The sequence below is a fragment of the Dicentrarchus labrax genome, unplaced genomic scaffold (genome assembly GCF_905237075.1).
Source record: "Dicentrarchus labrax unplaced genomic scaffold, dlabrax2021, whole genome shotgun sequence".
NCBI lineage: Eukaryota > Metazoa > Chordata > Actinopteri > Moronidae > Dicentrarchus > Dicentrarchus labrax.
The window spans coordinates 17,742,923-17,761,809 of record NW_026136711.1 but is presented as its reverse complement, the minus strand read 5'-3'; the positions used below and the strand labels follow the sequence as shown (position 1 = coordinate 17,761,809).

Below are 18,887 nucleotides of genomic sequence, written 5' to 3'. Positions count from 1 at the left end.
TGTCCAGCTAACAGCTCTCAGCTCAGTTTGAAACCCTCCGCGCACCAGCATACGTGATGCAACGATACTTCCCGCTGAAGTCTCCCTCACCATCATTAACGGTTGTGGTTAATGTGGTTTTCACAGTTGGAAACTGAGCAAATACAACTCGCCTTTTGAAATAAGGTCTTCTATGAGGCTAGACACGGAAAAGCACACACACACACAACGCTGAACAAAAGACAACAGCTTGGGCAGTAGCCTTAGTGTATTGATAATGAATGCTCTATGAATCATTGCATGAGTAAAAAAATACAAATGGAGAGAGATGCTTACATCACAGACATGTACACTCAGCGGTGCATTAACACAAAAATTACATACAGTACTGCAGGAGGGTTGTTTTTTATGTCTTTTTTAAAATATTAAATTGGGCAACATTCCTCTATTTCATGTTGATTTTCAGTCACTTACAAATATAATCATAGTCATTTGAAGGCTCAATTTTATAGATCAGAACCTTCACCGAGTTTTAATCTATTAAACCATACTATTTAATTAGTCACAGCAGGAATAATATTAGTTAAGTAAAAGATAAAAACACCCTGACTGTCCACCAAAACTGTATCATCTAAATAAAAAACACATGTTAGTGTTTGAAATAATGAATTCAAACCATCTGTTTTTGTATACATTCAATCAAAATCAAGGCATTTCACTTGTTCATTTAAACGTCTAGTATAACACTGGCCTTGATAATGAGCTGCTGCTGGAGTCATAATGCACACATCATGTACTATGTCACACACAGTGATACAAACATAACATATAAATCTCAGTTTTGGGTGTCAAAGAGTTAATCAGGTGGTTATTAAAGGAAAAACCAAACCAAGACGCTGTACAGGAAATCTCTGAACAGCTATCAGTAACCCTTTGAGTTTTATACACAGAACCAACTGTACAAATCATACAATAACAATCTCGAAAATGAAGCACTTTTTTAAAGTTTTAGAATTATAATATTTTATCAATGCATTTCTATACAGCTATTTTGATTATCTTTAAAACAGCCTCTCTTTTTCAGCCACTGTAAAGGTTTCTTTTTTTTTTTCTCAACTTACACAACATCATTTATGCACTGAACGACCGGCTGTGTCGAACGTAAACACAGTATATGCACTCTGATTTTAAAACTGACATTCGTTGTCAATAAAGGTAAGAAGTGTGGATGTGTAGAAGAATTTCAAGCAGATTGAGCGAGACTTGAAAACAGAGACCTCCATCTATGAAATCGTAAACTTATTGCAGTTCTTTACTTCTGGGCTCTACGTGCTCAGATAAGCTTGTTTGAGGCCGAAGGAACATTTCCATTCTTAGCTGAGTGGAGAGTAAAGTTGAATATTGACTGCAAGATGAAATATGAATCATACCAGCTGGTACACAGTGCAATACATTCCTATTAAATCTGTACTGTCCTCTTCTTCCATCCTACCTTCTACGTAGAAAGTGTAGAAAGGAAAATTTATTTTTTTGTTTTGTTTTGGTTAACTCATTCTAGCAGACTGAATGTGCCTGTGTAATTACCAGTGTGTGTTTTCATCCCTGACAAACACACACACACACACACACACACACACACACACACACACACACACACACACACACCCTTTGAAACCTCAGGGAGTGCAACATCCAGCAACATGTGCATCAGTCCTGCACTATGGGGGCAAAGCGAAAAGCTCACACACACACACACACACACACACACTTCACCACGCCATATTCCCATTATGACACTGCTCTTCTAGACGTGCTGTAACTCAAGCTGGTGCTGCCGCTCTTGTGCGAGATCTTGAGTGTCGTGGCAACTGTCAGACTCGGCGTCATGGCAACAGGGAAGCTGGATGTCGTGGCTGCTGCAAATCCGACCGCGGTGGCCTGTTCGTTTGGGCAACCGTGCTGAAGCAAGATGTCGACACACTCCTGGCTGCCAGCATTGCGAGCCAGGACCAGCGCTGTCTGCCCCTGAGCGTCCCGATACCGCACATCACAGCCATACTGAAGGACGTTCACAAAACAGGGACAAAAATAACTGGATTAGATTATGTAATCACTCTGTATTCCACATTTTAAAGAGGGTTTTATCATATGTGGAATAAACTATAACTTTGACAGGTCTTAAATTATCCCAACAAGGTGCGACTCAGTGAGCTTTACTACCTTTCACACATATAGATCACCCTTGAGTGGCCTGCTGAGTCATCATGCTTTTTATTTTTTGCTGAGGGAATCACTTAAAGGTTTTTGAAGGGTGACATTTATTATTTTGCCAGTTTTGCATAACTCAACATGATGCTTCGCTGTGATGTAATATTTCACACCTTGTCGATACTGTACTCTCACTTATCTCCCTTCCTGCGAATCAGACAAAAGTTTTAGTGACTGCTATTTCAGAGAGGGAGGTAAACGCACCCAAACAAGAAGCTGCGTCATCACCACATCAGCCTGCTGACAGGCAGCATGCAAGGGCAGAGCCGGGCAGACGCAGAGCCAACAGTGACCTGGAGGAGAGCGCCAGGCTGAGAGGGGCATTAATGTCCTCCTTAGTGCAGTGGGCCAAAAGGAGCAGCAGCTTGGGGAGGTTGTGCTCCATCACTGCCAAGAGAAGGCGGCCAGAAAGCGTGATGTCTGGGCCTTCGCCAGGAGTTGGGGGAGGCAACGGCGCCACAAACAGTTTTTGCTCATATTTGGCCCTGATCCACGACTCCCGTTCCTCACTAAACAAGCAAAGAGAAAGGAGGATGAATATTCAGTGAAATATATTTACAGCTTTCCTGTCTTTCTGCTGTTAAAGAATGACGATTTCTTTCTACTGACACTTTAAACTCACACAGATGATTTTGAAGCTCATACTGTAAAACACTGAAGTACAGCAGTGTTGCCCTGTGTCACATCAATAATGTTACATCTCATTAGTGTCTTTGTTTGACTTAATGTCTTTACCGTGTAGCATCAGGTGCTGGTTTACGGCGGCCCAGTGTGCGCGCCTCCCATGTACTGTTGACCATGTAGTTGCCAATGGCACTGAGAACCAGCGTGAGCTCTCGTGGCAGATCATCAAGATCCAAAGAGCGAACACGTGACAGGTGGGTCCCCAAGTTTCTGTGGATCCCTGAACACTCGATGCATATGAGAGCACCCAGGTTCAGACTGGCCCAGGTTGGATCTTGGAAAAAACACAACAAATTAGACTGCCACTTCATCTGAAACTGGACTTTGTGTATAGGGTTGACAGATTTCTACCATTTAAATATGCCAGTTTGGCGTAGTCATGCCAGAAAAGTGCCTGAAGTTGTGTGAAATCCTGTTTGGACAAGTTTTAAAGCAGAGCTGTTAAATCTGTGGCCAGTGTGCCAAACGATATATTCCCCTGAAGCTGCGGCCCTTTAAAGTGTTCCAACATTAGAAGAATATTCCGCATTTGATCTATTTTGGTTTGGTTTAGTGATATCTAAGACGCAAATTTTAATTAATTAATGAAATTTTGCTGACTATCTTTCTACAAAAACGAATGTTCATCATTAATATGCTTTGCAGCTCATTGCTCCCTGTGATGGACTGAAGATAAACAAGACAAAATAGTTGTACCCCCCCCACCCCCTTTCTAACCTTGGCAGATCTTTTTGCTTACAGAAGTGAACAGTACTTTCAAGGTCTGGATGACAAAAGCTGAGGATTCAGATGGATTCAAAAGATTCAATAAAGCAGCACACAATATGAAAACAACACCAACACCAAGGAAAAACACAGATTTTTCCTCTGCAAATAAGAAACACACAAAAAACAAAGACTTTTCAAGAAGGATGGTTCACGAATGGTCACTCAGTTAATGTGTATTTCTTTCACAGTTTGTTGAATGAAACTAGAGCTAGATAGTAACACAACCAACTGTAATTTTTTTTTAAATACAGCGTGTTAATTGTATGTAAGGCCGTTTCCAAACAACAGTCTATTTTCCAGTGACAGGCCAGGTTTGCTATAGTAGTGTGGAAATGTTGGAAGCTTCAAGTGCTCCATAACTTGACTGGTTGATTCTTATATTCATCACACACTCTGAAAATGGAAAAAGATGAGCAAAGAACAAATGACAAGGGTTGGACACATCTACGGGGTTGAAATGAGACAGGATAGGTAATGTACCAAACCCAGACACAGATATGAACAGGTACAAAGGGGAGAAAAGCTATTATTATTATTATGTTTGCTACTTACTTGGAGCATCGCAGTCAACACAGAAGTTGTTGCCCTTTGCGTTGCGGATTGCCTGCAGAGCCACTGCTTCACTCTGGCTGTTCTTGCGAGTCTGTGGAAAACACAAGAATATCTTTAAATATCTTTAAAATAAGAGAAACACCAGTAGCCTAACCCTGTGTGATATTAGCTCTGCTAACGGCTCTGATACAATTACTATAATTTTCAGAATTCCCAGTGACAAAGCTATTGTAGAAGGCTATAATCATTGACCATTTAAAGCTTAAAAATGATTGGTTTTGGGCTCCTAGGACACATAGTTCTCATAACACTAATAAAGAAATACATCATGGGATTGAAGTAATTATTGAGAATCATTATATTAGTGGCGAATAACATTTTTGGAAGATGATTGAATGAATTCCACACCAGGACATACTTCCCACTCAACAACAGAAACCAGCACAGCCCATTAGTGGACAGGACCACATACAGTTCTGGAGATGGGATGGGTTTTGGTAATGGCCAAAGTAATCGGCTGCCCTCATCCATTTTAAAAGCAGCAGGAGTGAAAGTTTCCTAATGGTCTGAGGAGAGTGTCCAGGCGTGCTTCTCCTGAGAGAAAACTGTTCTTATCCAGGTGCAAATACACAAATATGATTATAAGGCCCTCCAAATGTACATCCAAGGACAGATAATGAATTTACATTTCATGCAGTATAACAAATGTGTTGTCATGTTTACTATCTGTTGCCTTTATTGTGCTTACTACTGTTGTGCCTTCCACTGGTATTATTTCAATACATTTTCAGGTGTACTTTGAGTAAAGGTATGATCATTTTATGCAGTTTTTTTCTCCATAGAAAAGTGTGTTTGGAAATTTGGAGATCAGGTCGCATCCTATACCCTAACAACTCTATAAATGATTTCAGTCTTATTTTGTGTGTGACTTTGCCAACAAAAGTCTAAAGAATTGTTTTATAGACTTGAAAATACAGACACAATTTTATGCCACAATGGATACCAGTATTACACTGCACCACATGATTATGTTGGTTAAGTTATCCTTTATTAATTCCTGTTGGAAAATTCACCCTCTGCATTTGACCCCTCCTAAGTACTGAGAACAGTGGGCAGCCACTGTGCGACGCCTGGGGACCAACTCCAGATGTGAGTGAGCCAGTGCCTTGGTTAAAGGCACTGACTGCAGAATTAACTTAACATACATGTGGAGCACCATGAGAAAATCTACACAAACACAACACATGCAAACTCACACAGAACAGCCCGGCCCCAGGCAGGCTAATTATTTTGCACTCAATATAATGTAACAAAGGCACATCCTGTGGTGTAAAAAAATGTGGCCGTTGGTTAATACAGCCATAATATTTTGTCATCTGTCAATTAAATTATCGCTGTACTGTGGCACAGAACACGATTGCTTCACATATGTGGAGACAATATACTTGGAAGATACAGATGCAGTATTTTATTATCCCAAATAAATATGTTAAATATGATTCGTCTGCATTTTCAAAGTTTTAGAGGGAATGTGGAGAAATCTATAAAAACTTCACCCACATATCTAAATCATATGAAATGTTCATGATTAATTAGGGGTTACAAACCCAGTACAGATATAATTAATGAGGTTGAGTAACGACAATAAAGTATCAAAAAAGGGAATTATCATTGTCAAACACAGTGCATTGTCTATAAAGAGCACTGTATGCCTTTTGTTCATTCTTACCTTGTTTTTGCTGCTCTCACACAGCTGCAGGCTGGCCAGGATCTGGCTCTCAATGGCTTGGACCCAGGAGTCCCTCTCCTCCACACTCTGAGCTTCAAAGTGCCAAGTCTGGCCGGTGCTCGACACGATGAGGAAGTCAAAGTTATCCTCATCTGACACAGGAACACATGAACATACAACATACAAGAGATTTTTCATCAGATATTATTCCAATAGTCTGATAACATTATGAACTAAAAATACATGTTAGTGAACTGTTTAGCCAAAAGCTTGATACAATTGAATGTCCTTCAGGAAAACACAAGCAGACAGACTGATGTGCGCAGAGTCAGTCAGTTGATGTTGAGTTTGAAAGATGCAACATGACAGATCAACATTACCTGCCTTGCTTACGTTTCTTAAGCTACCAAAGCTTTTAAGTTTCCACATTTTGCGTTTGGCTGCATGAAGAAGATAGAAAATGTCAAGGAACAGACCAATGAGAGAAAGAGAGGAAATAATACATGTTAAAACTATTTATCAGTCATATATAGTCATAAATTATCACAATTACCTTTAACACCATATCAAAATTGTGTGTGAGTCAAAAGTGTGATTGTTTCTTTGTTTGCTAAATGCTGAATATAAAAACACATATGGAGTTCTAAGCGTTTACCGTCTGCTTGGCCAATGGTTGCATCTCCTTTCTGGTTCATGCTCTTCTTTCTGCGATGCTTCTTCCTGTCTGTCACCGGTGAGGAGGAGCCTACGTCTTTGGTGGAGGAGGAGCTGGACACACCCTCAACTGCAGAATCTGGCCACAAGAACAAAAAAACCATATCAAATTAATGTATCTGGCACATGTTCTTAAGCTAAATATGCGCAAATTAAAATATCCTTCACTCACCAACACTTTGAGCGTGGTTAGATAGTGTAGAGGGACATCTCTGCACGCCTCTGTTACTCCTCAGGAACAGTGCACCACCCAGCCCTTCCATTTCCTCCACTTGCAGGAGGCTGCTGGCGCTTACAGGGACTAAAGAGATGATACCAAGCATGCATTTAATAATAGAGTAATTCAAACAAACATCAAACAAAAAACCAGAGATCCTGAAATTTAAAAGTACATTACTGATTCTGTGTGAACACCAGAGAAAATAAAAGATACAGAGTATGACTGAAGAAGTCCGGAAGTCTTTCACACACTTGCAAAACTTGTAAAATCCCTTATGATGCTCCTTTGTTCTTTTGCAAAGATTTTGCATTACCATGCAGTTTTTCTTTTCTTTCTGGTTCAGAAAAGTCTTAAAATCCAAGGAGCACTACATTTACTGTAGTTCTGACTCCTTCTTTTTCTTTTTTTTCTTTTTTTCTTACCCTACAGTACTATATCTGCTCATTCCTATCCAGGGCTTAACTCTCATGTACCCCAGCAAGAAAAGGACTAGCTATGACATATCTTCAATTTAAGATATTTCCATTTGTATCAACAATGTTTACTGCAATAATTCTGAAATATTACTTAGACTGTATTTTGTGTTATTGTTTCATGCTTATGTACACATTTATAGAAAGGATTTGTTTTAGCTTTTTAAAATAAAGAAATAACATGTTTATTCTTTGACCTGGGCTGACACCCTCAGGTCCTGGCACATCTTTGACCCGTCCGTTAAGCCCGACTGGAAGGCCGCAGGTTGGTACAGCACGAGGTGGTCGCTTTCCTGGCACCTTCACTGTCACTCGCAGCAGGTCCATCTCTTTCCCGGGGGCATTCAGCATGTAGTCCTGCCAAGCGCCAAACATCAACCATTACCATCAACCACTATCTGTCAGTGGTGCATTCGGCAGCATAATGCTTCAGAGCGCTCTGTCAACACACTGACTCACATTGACACTGGAGTGGTAGGACAGTATGCCGTCGTTGGACAGTGTCACATACTTCTTCTTCCACTCTTTGTTGAGCGAGTTCCCGCTGCGCTTCAGCAAGATGCCCTGATGGAGGTGGCAAAACCGAAGAGGGAGAATTCATTGCCAATGTCTTGTGTGTTCAATCTCGCACATTTCGGGCAGCACAATGGCTGCTGGTTGCCAAAAACACCCACTATTCCTATTCATCAGGCCAATATGGAAGATCACAACACTTCATCACTCTGCATAATGAGGCTGCCTCACGCGTTTGGTTTCAAAAGACTGCTGGTGTGATGTCCTCTGCGGCGGGTCATTAGATACATCATATTTGTTTCTGCATCAAGTGCAAATCTGTGTCTTACCTGTTTGATGGGAATGGAGCGTCCGCTGCCCAGATCGCCCTTACAATCTGCACTCCTTCTGTTTGAGTCGCTGCCTCTCCGGCCCTAGACAGACAAGAAAAGCAATAACTGACATTTCATCACAAAGCCATAAACAGTATTTGGAAATGTGAATGAAGTTTCTGCTGACTGGCTGGCTTATAAATGTAAGCCATATCTAAAGAAATAAGTTTAATATCAATATCCATGCCATTTGGCCTCAACAACTTTCATAGTCAAAGCCCAAACCAAGTTATAGTCATTTCTAAGTTATAAATTACTTTTCTGATACCTTTGTTGTTTCATTCATGCTTTCAAACACTGAAGAGAATGCAATTATCTACACACTATGCAGGGTGACCAGTAACCTCTTTTATTATCTCCAAACAAATACTTGAGCGCACAGTCGGAGACAGCTTGTCTGTCTTTCTTCAAACTGTTAACTATAATCTAAAAGATATGACAAAGTATTGTATATTCAGGTAAATGGCCAAATAAATAGTATGATACAGTAACATTTCATAGTGTAACTAAACTGCTAACCACAGTGTTTTTCCACTGGACCTGGGTTTGTCTTTAAGTGCCTAGAATCCTGATAAGTGTCCCCAGTTTTATGAATTTGTAAACATGGGAAGCTGTTAAAATAGGAAAAAGAAAAGAAAGTAATAAAATAAAAGGGTGCATATGCACAAGTGCTTGTGCCCATACAAAAACAATCACTTGATGAGTATGTACCGCAAATCGGGAGGTACGTCTCCGGGTGGCACTGCGGACAGACCCGGGTGTCGCACTTTCCTGTTTGTCTCCTCTTGCTGTCCGGCCAATCTCTTTATGGCTGATAACAGGAGTGGAGGGAAGTGATGAGGAGTAATCACTGCTCTGACCACCGTTACTGGCCTAATGAGAGGGAAGAGCCAGAGCAGGAGGGGGGTGGGGGGCAATGAATGAAGTGATAATTGAGCAGAAAAGGAAGATAATTGAGTTTGTTACTGCAGAAAAAATACCGATACAGCAATCCTAAAATATACAGTGCACTCAGTAAGAAAAGGTACACGTAAATGATACAACTTAGTATAATTTTTTCAGACAGTGTGGAACAGATGGGTCTTACCTGTCCTGGAAACACACCCGACACTGGGGTGGAGCCTCCAGAGTGACTGGGAGAGTTTGGGAGAGATTTACAGGAAGCCAGTAGAGCAGCTTGCTTCTTGGCTGCCATGATCTTCTGAGCAGCTGTGGAACAAAAAAAGAAACCTAATCGTAAGCCCTGAATAAGACACATCATTTTCATATTTCTGCATGCTCTGACTTTGAAAGGGACACATACCGTCAGTGAAGACTCTGTTCACATTGAGGCCATATGTCGCACAAGTTTCATAGTAAGTGCAGCGCCGCACGTCGGAACAAAGCTGCCTGGCCCTGGCATCATCTATGACTCTAGGGTTGGTACTGCTTATCTTATCTGGAAAAAAACACAAATCACAAATGCACCGAAAGCCCACCCCTGCAAACATTTGAAATAAAAGCACATGTTGTGCGTGAGTGTCTTACCCTGAGTGCCGACTACAATGAAAGGTATCTCAGAAACAGGCCGATGGACAGCGAGCTGGTGATAGATTTTGTAAACTTCCTGGAAGCTGGCCTCATTTTCCAAACTGAAGACCAAGATAACTGCATCCACCCAACTTGCAAACTGAGAAGGAGATGAGTAGAGCTCATAAAATTAGATTAAGACCTAAATTACATCACATTTTATTAGTTGTCTTCAAGTTCAATCAGTTTCCAACCCACCTGAGCACCTGGGAGCTCTGTCTCTTCTCTGATTATCAACACATGGCTCTGTCCGTCAACCAGGACATCCTTAATGTACTGGCGCCCTGGAAATGCACAGAAGGAGTAGACACAACTTGTTACAGACCTTTTTCATAGCAGATATTTTGGCTTGTAATAGCAGAAAAAGCATTAAAAACATGCCCTGGCCCTGGTCTTGATCATCTAAATGGATGGTTAAAGCCAACAGCTGCCCACCTAGAGCCGGGGTCTGCTCAAGGATTCTGTCTTTTTTCTGTGTCACTGTCGCCAAGTGCTTGCCCATTGTGGAAATTGTTGGGTCTATATATATATATAATATAATTTTAGTACTGTCTAGACGGCCTCTTTATGAAAAGGTTTCCTGAGATAACTTCTTTTATGATTTGGACATAAAACTAAATTTAACTGAATAGAAGTATTAATGTATTAAGAATTGATTAAGTATTAATTACACCTGTGTATGAGAAGTAGATTATTAAGTAGTGTTTATTGTCTGTTGTGTGCTGACATTGTCATAGAAAAACATCATCATGTGAAACCAACCCTCAGCGTTTTCAAGCTGCAGGTAACTTCCTGTCAGGTGTCTGTGTACCAGAGCAGACTTTCCACTGCACAGACCTCCTAAAACACCCTGCAAAGCACAAACACGCAAACACACAGAGAAAGAAAGTATTAATTTAGCATTAAATCGATCTACTCACTGGTTTGTAAAAAAAACGATGCCAATAATGCTTACCAGGTGAAGCTCTTGAACAGTATGGCTCATGGTCCATTCTTGACTGCTGGTGCAGGCAGCTAAAGAGAAAATAATGACCAAAAAAAGGAGATTAATTGATATATATGATGATATAATAATTTTATGTGTTAGTAACTTGCAAGATACAGGATATAAACTATATTTAAGACAACTTTGAAGTTGCTGGAAGCTGTGAGCTAACATTTGTGTTTTCCCCTGCTTCCATTCCAGGCTAGGCTAAAAAGACAACAAACTATTTTTAAAAACATCCGACTGCTTTAAGATTGCACCATAGGGGATCTGCAATGGTACAAACAGTAAACAAAGTAAGCAAAAGAGCATACTTTTTAACCGTTTACATGTTATATGGTGTTAGAATTCAAACTAGTCACCAACACAACCACGAGGCTAACCATGCCCCCTGCTTCTAGTCTTTGTGGTAAGCTCAGCTAAACAAGACCTACAACTATTTCTTTGAATGTACAAATAAGAAGTTGACACTGGACTAATTTAAAAAAACTTATTTCCCCAAAATGTTGGAGTGTTCCTTGAAAAGTGTGATTGCTGACTGCTAGCCAGGTTTGGTCTGCCTGCCTGTGAGGAGAGTTAGGGTTCCCATGCCTCCCCACTGGGTGCAAAGAGGCTGCAGCTCCCAGACACTCAGCACCCAGAAAATTCAATCAAGTGTACAAATGTGCAAGTCTACATGAGTTTGCGAGCATGCCAGATATCTTTAGTTTACCCTAACATCATTAGACATAGCACTTTTGCAAAAACCCTCATTGCAAGCAATTTTTCTTGCCTTGAAAGCGTATTAATCTAAAAAAAAAAAATTGATCATTCAGCATCCCTCATTTCATGAATTTTATAGAAGTTAGTGTCAACTGAAACAAGACTGAATATGCCACCTGGTCATCTGTGGTATTGAGAAGGTGAAACCTGATTCAGAAAGACTTTTGGAAGGAGCAGATTTGCATCAGCGACAATCAAATAACCTCAAATAAAGATAAGCTTTGCGCTATTATTGTCTATTATTGAGTCAGCCAGAGTCTAATACTAGTGCAGTGATCTGCCTAATCCAGTATTGTTACGTTATATTGACCATGATTTCTAAAATGTTCCATAAAAAGAGGAAACTGCACTGGGAAAAGTGAAATTATTGCACTGCTGATTTGTTTCGAGCGAGAAAAATAAGTCTTGAGGAGGCCAAATTACTTGTTAAGATGGATGTTTTATACTGAATGAGAGTGGGATTTTGTTTAGTTTATTCTACATCAGACAAAACCGAAATGACAGTATATAACTGATGTCACGTGACTTATCTAGTTACAAAACATCATGTTTAGGTTGAGGCAATTGTCAGCATCTCCGGAGATTAGCAAACTCACTCCTCTGTCAGTTCTTTATAGTCTTCGAACTGCATCAGAATTTTACTCAGCAACTAGGATATAAAACAAACCTATAAAGACAAAAGCTTTTCTTTAAATGTACTACAAGAAGCTTATTAGCTGTTTATGAAACAGTCTCAATTTAATACTGATACCTCTTTATGGTGTACATAAGCATACGACACCTTTGACGATAAGACTATTTCTATCATAATTCCTAATGCCTGCCACCGGGTCGGATTCAGTCGAATCCCCTTTGAAATCAATGAAACAAACTACCACTTTTGTCCACAGCTGCCACCAGAAGACAAATGTGTAATATGTCTAATGTAAATAAACTCCCTTTGATAACGTCTTATTTCTTATTATTTTCCCTTTTACATTACTAAGATATCTATTATTGTTTATTGAATCTTTGAAGCCTAAAATAGACCTGTGTTTGTGTTGGTTTTTAGTGATGAGGAAATCCACTAGGCAGTGACAATATGATGACTGAGTGTTAATATTAAAAACCTACATTATGTTCCAAGTGTCATGATGATAAACAGTTGTGAGATTATGACCAAATATATCAACTTCATTGCTTAACTGTGATGATAATGATCCTCCAGCTGTGTGGGTTTATTGTGTAGCAGTCGGTTTAGTAAGTAATGCTTGATCAGATCTGGCACCGATATACTAAAACAAGAATTACAGGATCAAAGATTCTTAAAGGCAACGAGCTTCGTTGCATTTTTTACTGGGTTCATAGTGTGCGCTATAGCAACTGTTTAAAATGTATTCTTATTCTCAGTTTTACTACTCCATAACTCACTCTCTAATTTAATTCTGAGGTCATGGATATATTTCTGTTCCCCACTTTCTCATATTGAGCCATAAAGGTTTTCTGCAAAGAAATTATTCTGCCAGTACATATTATATGAGAGTTTCAGGGTTTTGGAATGCAATCTTGAAACAAGGTGGAACAAGAAGTCCACTGGTGTCAAGAAATTGACAATCGAAACACTTCTTAAAACAAGCTGATCTCTTTTGTGAAATGACGTACATTGAAGCACATTATTGCTCTACACATAAAGGTTTAAGTTGTTCATTATAAGACTTGATGGAGGTATCTTTGTAGTGAGGTTGCATTCAACAGTCAGGTTCGAGTGCCTTAGCTCTAACCTCAGTAGAATTACAGCAAAGGTACCTCTGTGAATGGGCATTCAATAAAACACACACACACACACACACACACACACACACACACACACACACACACACACACACACACACACACCCTTGAAGGACACCACACACAATTGCAGGTATGAGGCTGAACAGAGAAAGACAAATGACAAACACACACAGACACACACTGTGTGAAGGTGCCGACAGATGTAAATCAATGTAAAAAGACAACAACACAGTTAGTGTTTGCACACGCGCCCACACACACACACACACACACACACACACACACACACACACACACACACACACACACACACACACACACACACACACACACACACACACACAGACACTGAAGCAGTCGGGTCACGATGTATTTGGGGTGGAGCCGCGCCATCGGCCACCTCTCCGGGGGACACAGAACTTTAAACCCCCTCATGCCCATCTCTGGGCAATCCCCACACCCCCACACTCCGCTCCATCAACGGCGTCACCACCACAGACCAAATAGCATCTCTCACGGCTTGCTGTTGCCATGGCAACTCCATTTTCCAGAAGCCTCCAGCCCGGGTCTCTATACAATAAATGGTCTCTCACAGATACAGCGACGTTTGTGCTAGGCACAGAGACACGACGTCCACCTGTGTACATATGATGCTGAATATATTCAAGTGTGTGTCTCTGCACATTTTGACAACGCTGACCAATGTTTTATTAATTCAATTTGATCAATAATGTTCATCCATCATCTAAACTACAGGTTAAACACGCCCAATCACTTAAACACAATATAGCGTTGACGAATGAATGGGCTCCATTTGAAGGCTGATTAACTCTATGCACAGAGCAGGAAGTAGCAGGTTCCCGCTCTCTCCTAACTCCTCCGATGAACACAGCTCTGTGTATCCCCAACCTTAATTATTCATGTCCCACTTACTACTGACAAATTATTCAGAGCTTACTCCAATACCACACTCTCTGTCAAAGATGATTGTTCTTTAGAATATATCAATAAAGATTAAAGATTGATAAAGTTGCATAATGTTCTTTATTTCAAATAGAGAAGTCTGAATATTTCATGAAGTGTTTTTGTAGATTTTGACAAGACTGAATTAATTTCTATTTGTTTGCATGTCAGAATTCCTCATAACAGAGGTCCAAAGCATTAGGTACAATAAAAGGACAGGGACAACATTTTAATACTTTTTCACTATTAAAATAAACAGTGGAGCCAATAAAGAATAATCTGTACTAAAATTTTAAACGTTGTCTGCAACATTAATGAAGTTAAAAAATCTATTTGTGATGGTTTTAGTTTAATTGTATGTGAGTCAGTTTTTACTTAAAGCTAAATAATATTCCATTCACTTCCATGACAGACCTGTTGGAGGTCTAGAGGATCTTCAGAAATAGATCAAGCTTTTGTCAAGCAAGATGATTACCTTGACATTTAGATATTGTAAATCTAGTGATTATTATAGGGCTGCATTCTCATTACCAGCTAATCTGATAATTCGGGTAATTGATTGTTTGTGTCTATGAAATGTCAGAAAATAGTGAAAAATGCCCATAGCAATTTCTTAAATGTGACGTCTTAAAAAAAAGTTTATTTTGTTCAAACACCCATCCAAAACCCATAAATATATTAAAATATCACATAAGATAAAGAAAGGCAGCAAAGAATATTTTGTGTTTTTGCTTGAAAAATGACTTAAAGGATTCACTGATTATTAATATAGTTACTGATTTATTTTCTGTCAGTTGCTCAGTCGAATAATAAACTAATTTTTTCAGCTCAGATCATTAATGAATCTGAGTTATGGCTCACCCATTTGTGACTATCAACAGGAAACGTGTCACATAACTGCTGCAAACATGCAGCTCTTTCAACAACTCACCCTTTAATACCTAATACCTGCAATATGGCTAATACTTACTCAGATGTCATTTTGTTTTGAAAGTTTGCTCCATTGCTGCCATTAAGATCCTCGTGTGTGTGGTTTGTTTTTCTTTGTGTTACATTTCAATAACATCAACATATTTTCACCAGATGTCATCCCTGAAGGTTATTTTATAGACTTAAGAATTAGTTTAAGATATACTGAGAGCTCAGGGCAGTAAAGAAACTGTAGAACTGCTTCACCAAATCCTTCAAAGACATGAGAGGTGACTTGGACTTGATCTCACACACATCAACTGGATTTTAAACCAAAGCCAGTGTGTGCAGAGAGTGTCAGGCACATCTCATCTATTTCATCTAGGAAGGAAAGTATAACAGCTTATTCTAAGTAAAAAAAAAAAAAGACATTTAATTCATATAGCCAAATTCAAATCCACTTTGCATGAAAATATGCGCAATACATTTCACCTGATAATTCAATCTCACAACTGTGTTTAAGTAAAGTAATGAGTTAGACGAGCATTAGAGCATTACTGGGTACGAATGGGAACACGTTGTTTGGTTTAGGTCGACACCACTCCTGAGAGAGCAATGTAAGCGACAATAAATATGTGATCTTGTGTAATCACATTAAACAAAATGGTCTTCTTAGTCGCTTCAATTTCAGCCCAAGTGAGCACTGATGGGTGAACTGAAACAACAGATGTGACAGCGTTATTTTGCCACTGTCGCAGAATTCTCACAGAAGAGCAGTTGTCTCTCTCTTCTACAGAGTCGTATAAATGTTGCTCTGTTGGTTGTGTATGTATGTGCAGCGCTGTGGGGAGTCCAAATATATCAAATTACGTGGACAGAAATGTTGGTATAAAATAGTATGCCTGTAACATTTGTCACAAAAAGCCTGTCATAAAGTTCTGTGATCACATACAGTAGATGCATGTGGGGGCCTTACCTTCCTCCTCACTGGAGCCCCTTTCCACAGCTGGATAGAGGGGAGGTGCAGTGTTGACACTGGGCGGCGCCGCTGTACTTTTGGTGAAAATGCCACTAATGAACTTGAGCATCTTTCGGTCACGGGGAGGAGCTCGCTGGATTGTTCCTCCCTGGCTCTCCTTCCCTTTCTTCAGATCCTCGGAGAGGGAATGTAGGTCGCTGTTGTCCAGGGTACGACTTGTACCTTTTCTCTGAGGCCTGGACGCATCGGTGGCAGGAGGTGCAGGAAAGGAAATAGAAACCGTCTTAAATCTCTCCCCCTGAGGGCTGTCTCTGGTCATTATGCCTGAAAATCCACCACTGATGGGAGCTCCGGGGCGAATGAGAGTGCCCCTTCCATCGCTGTCAGCCCAGGACGCCCTGTAAGGCCCTAGAGTTGTAGCTGCCATTAAGGGGGACTGGTCCCCGATACGGTTATCCCTTCGATCCAAAGTCTTAGCAGAGTGATACAGGCTTGTATTGGCCTCTCTGAGTTCCCTCCAGCATGCAGAGTTGCCTCCTGCATGTGACCTCATGAGGACTTCGGGACGCTGGCTGACCTGCGGCGGGATGGAAAAAGGGAGGCTGCAACGTGAGCGGCTGTTCAGGTCTGCTCCATTTTCCCCCTTTAGGAACAGCATGGGGGGCTCTCTGTAGAGCTCCGTCTTAGGGCGCAAGGCATCTGAGCGAGGCCCCTCTCTGCGCACAGTTCCCTCGGAAGTAGTCCCTCCATACACTTTGACCATTTGCCTAACAGGTGCGTGTACAAAAGAAGAAGAAGCGTCTTTGCTTTTACAGACGGTTACAAGGTCTTTTTGGTGTCCATGAGTTTCCCTCCTCTCAGGCTTCCCCCAGTTCTCAGTGGGGCTGCCATACTTGACCGGCACCTGTTCCACTTCTTCTTCCACCTGTGTGTTTTCTTTCCCCACCACTTGTGTACATACAGGTCCTTCCTCCTTTTCAGGGGCATTGCTCACCTCTTTCTCCTCCTCCTCCTGCTCCTCCTCCTCTTCCTTCTTAGGGCTCCCTTCCCCCTCTGGAAGAGCCTCCTTCTGGTTCTCGGCTACATCCTCTGGCACAGCCTCAACCTTCACCAGAGTGAGGGAAATGAGGTAGGTGGTGCGTCTCTGTGGGTTGCCCGCCTTGCTCATTGGGACAGCAGACTTCAGCACAGTGGCACCTGCTCTCTGACCTAGCCAGACCTGCTCACCTCAGTCATGGCAACCAGGATAAGACTGAAGCAGAGGAGAAAGATAATCTAAGATCAAACACAGACACCTGATCAAACCTTGTGTAGCTGATTGTGTCTGATAGCGGGCCTGTGCACTTAACAAGAACCCCCGGGTTTCCTTTTAAAATAAAGATATGAAGAGTCAGTGCAAAAGAAAGAGGAATACTTGGAATTGCAAATTTCCAGAATATATTTAAAAGCCTGACCCAGTGGTGAAACAAGTCTAGACTGTTTTTTTTAATGCTTCCATTAATCCCCCTCAATGCACACCGCTACTACTGGTCTCTACCACTGATTCATTCATAATCCTCCCCTCTCTGTTCTTGGCTTTCCTTCCTAAACTCATTTATTCTATACAGATTTAACATGTAGGCACACACAGATATACATAAGGACACATTTCTTTTTACTGTGTTGATGTCTTTGCCTCAGATTTCAGCCTGGAATTATGCAACACTCAACACATTCAGTTGATCCATTTCTTGACTTAAAATGAATATTAGATGAATAATGCCACCTTACTACAGTATGTGTCTCAGCCTTTGCTCATATCATACCTTCATTTTTCCCCAAGAATATCCATTGCACAGTTCCTTGCACATTTGATTTGATGAAGAATTTACCTCGCCATCTGATAACCATTCATATCAAATGGCACATCAAACAAGGCTGAGAAAAAAAAAAGAGCTCCAGCTGATGAGTCCAAGAGAAAAAAAACTGTTGAAAGAGAACAGGGTGCAAAAATATCAAAATGGAAATCATTCACTTGTCACGAAGCGTCTGGCAGCTGGAGCCTCCGTTCGACAATGTCATGCATACAATTATGTATGCACGGTGTGCAGGTCACTGGGAGATTCTGAAAAACATCTGTTGTTATGTCTCCAGAAAATTAAAAAAAGAGAGAGATGAAGTGGCCGGATTTACGCAACCCGAGCAATGCCTCCTTGTGCCTGTATCCCTCCTCTAGAGAGCAGCTCTTCTCGTTCACCGCATCCTCTCCTCCGAGTGCCTCATCCAATTAGCAAGTCAATAAAATGTGTCTGTGAGGCAGAGGAAGCCCACCAGCTCACCACAGCCCCTCCTCCTTTTTTTTCCTCCTCTTCTCGCTGCCACAGAGCCTCGCAGCCACCACCACCACAACCCCCCCCCCCCCCCCAACCCCCCCCCCGCTAGCCTGTTAGCCTGCCGCACACCCAGCTCCACACTGGCTCCAGCTCCAGCAAACAGGCTGAGGATGAGAGGCTTGCAGTGAGGTGGTGGTGGTGTTGGTCCTTGCCCACGTTCATCAGATTTTTTTCTGTGCCGACACAACAAAAGAGACAGGAGGGAGAAAGAAAAACCCTCAGCTCTGCTCCTGCCAATGCATCTGCTCTGTCTCCAGCTCTTTCTCTCCCCTCTCCTTTTTCCAAAGCAATTTATGGACAGCTC

The 18,887-nt window shown here is 41.1% G+C and overlaps 1 protein-coding gene across 1 annotated transcript; it reads right to left on the bottom strand.

The window, feature by feature from the left end:
* Positions 1-229: 229 nt before the first annotated feature.
* LOC127372186 (arf-GAP with GTPase, ANK repeat and PH domain-containing protein 1-like) lies at positions 230-18,582 on the bottom strand. Its single transcript, XM_051415660.1, is given in 21 exon segments — positions 230-2,037; positions 2,452-2,499; positions 2,501-2,756; positions 2,983-3,205; positions 4,252-4,342; positions 5,981-6,132; positions 6,361-6,420; positions 6,636-6,773; positions 6,867-6,995; positions 7,585-7,744; positions 7,847-7,951; positions 8,230-8,313; positions 8,983-9,144; positions 9,359-9,480; positions 9,575-9,709; positions 9,799-9,940; positions 10,039-10,124; positions 10,603-10,690; positions 10,796-10,854; positions 16,209-17,463; positions 18,017-18,582. Coding segments are annotated over 20 exon segments (3,681 nt in total). The 5' UTR covers positions 17,380-17,463; positions 18,017-18,582; the 3' UTR covers positions 230-1,767.
* Positions 18,583-18,887: the final 305 nt, after the last annotated feature.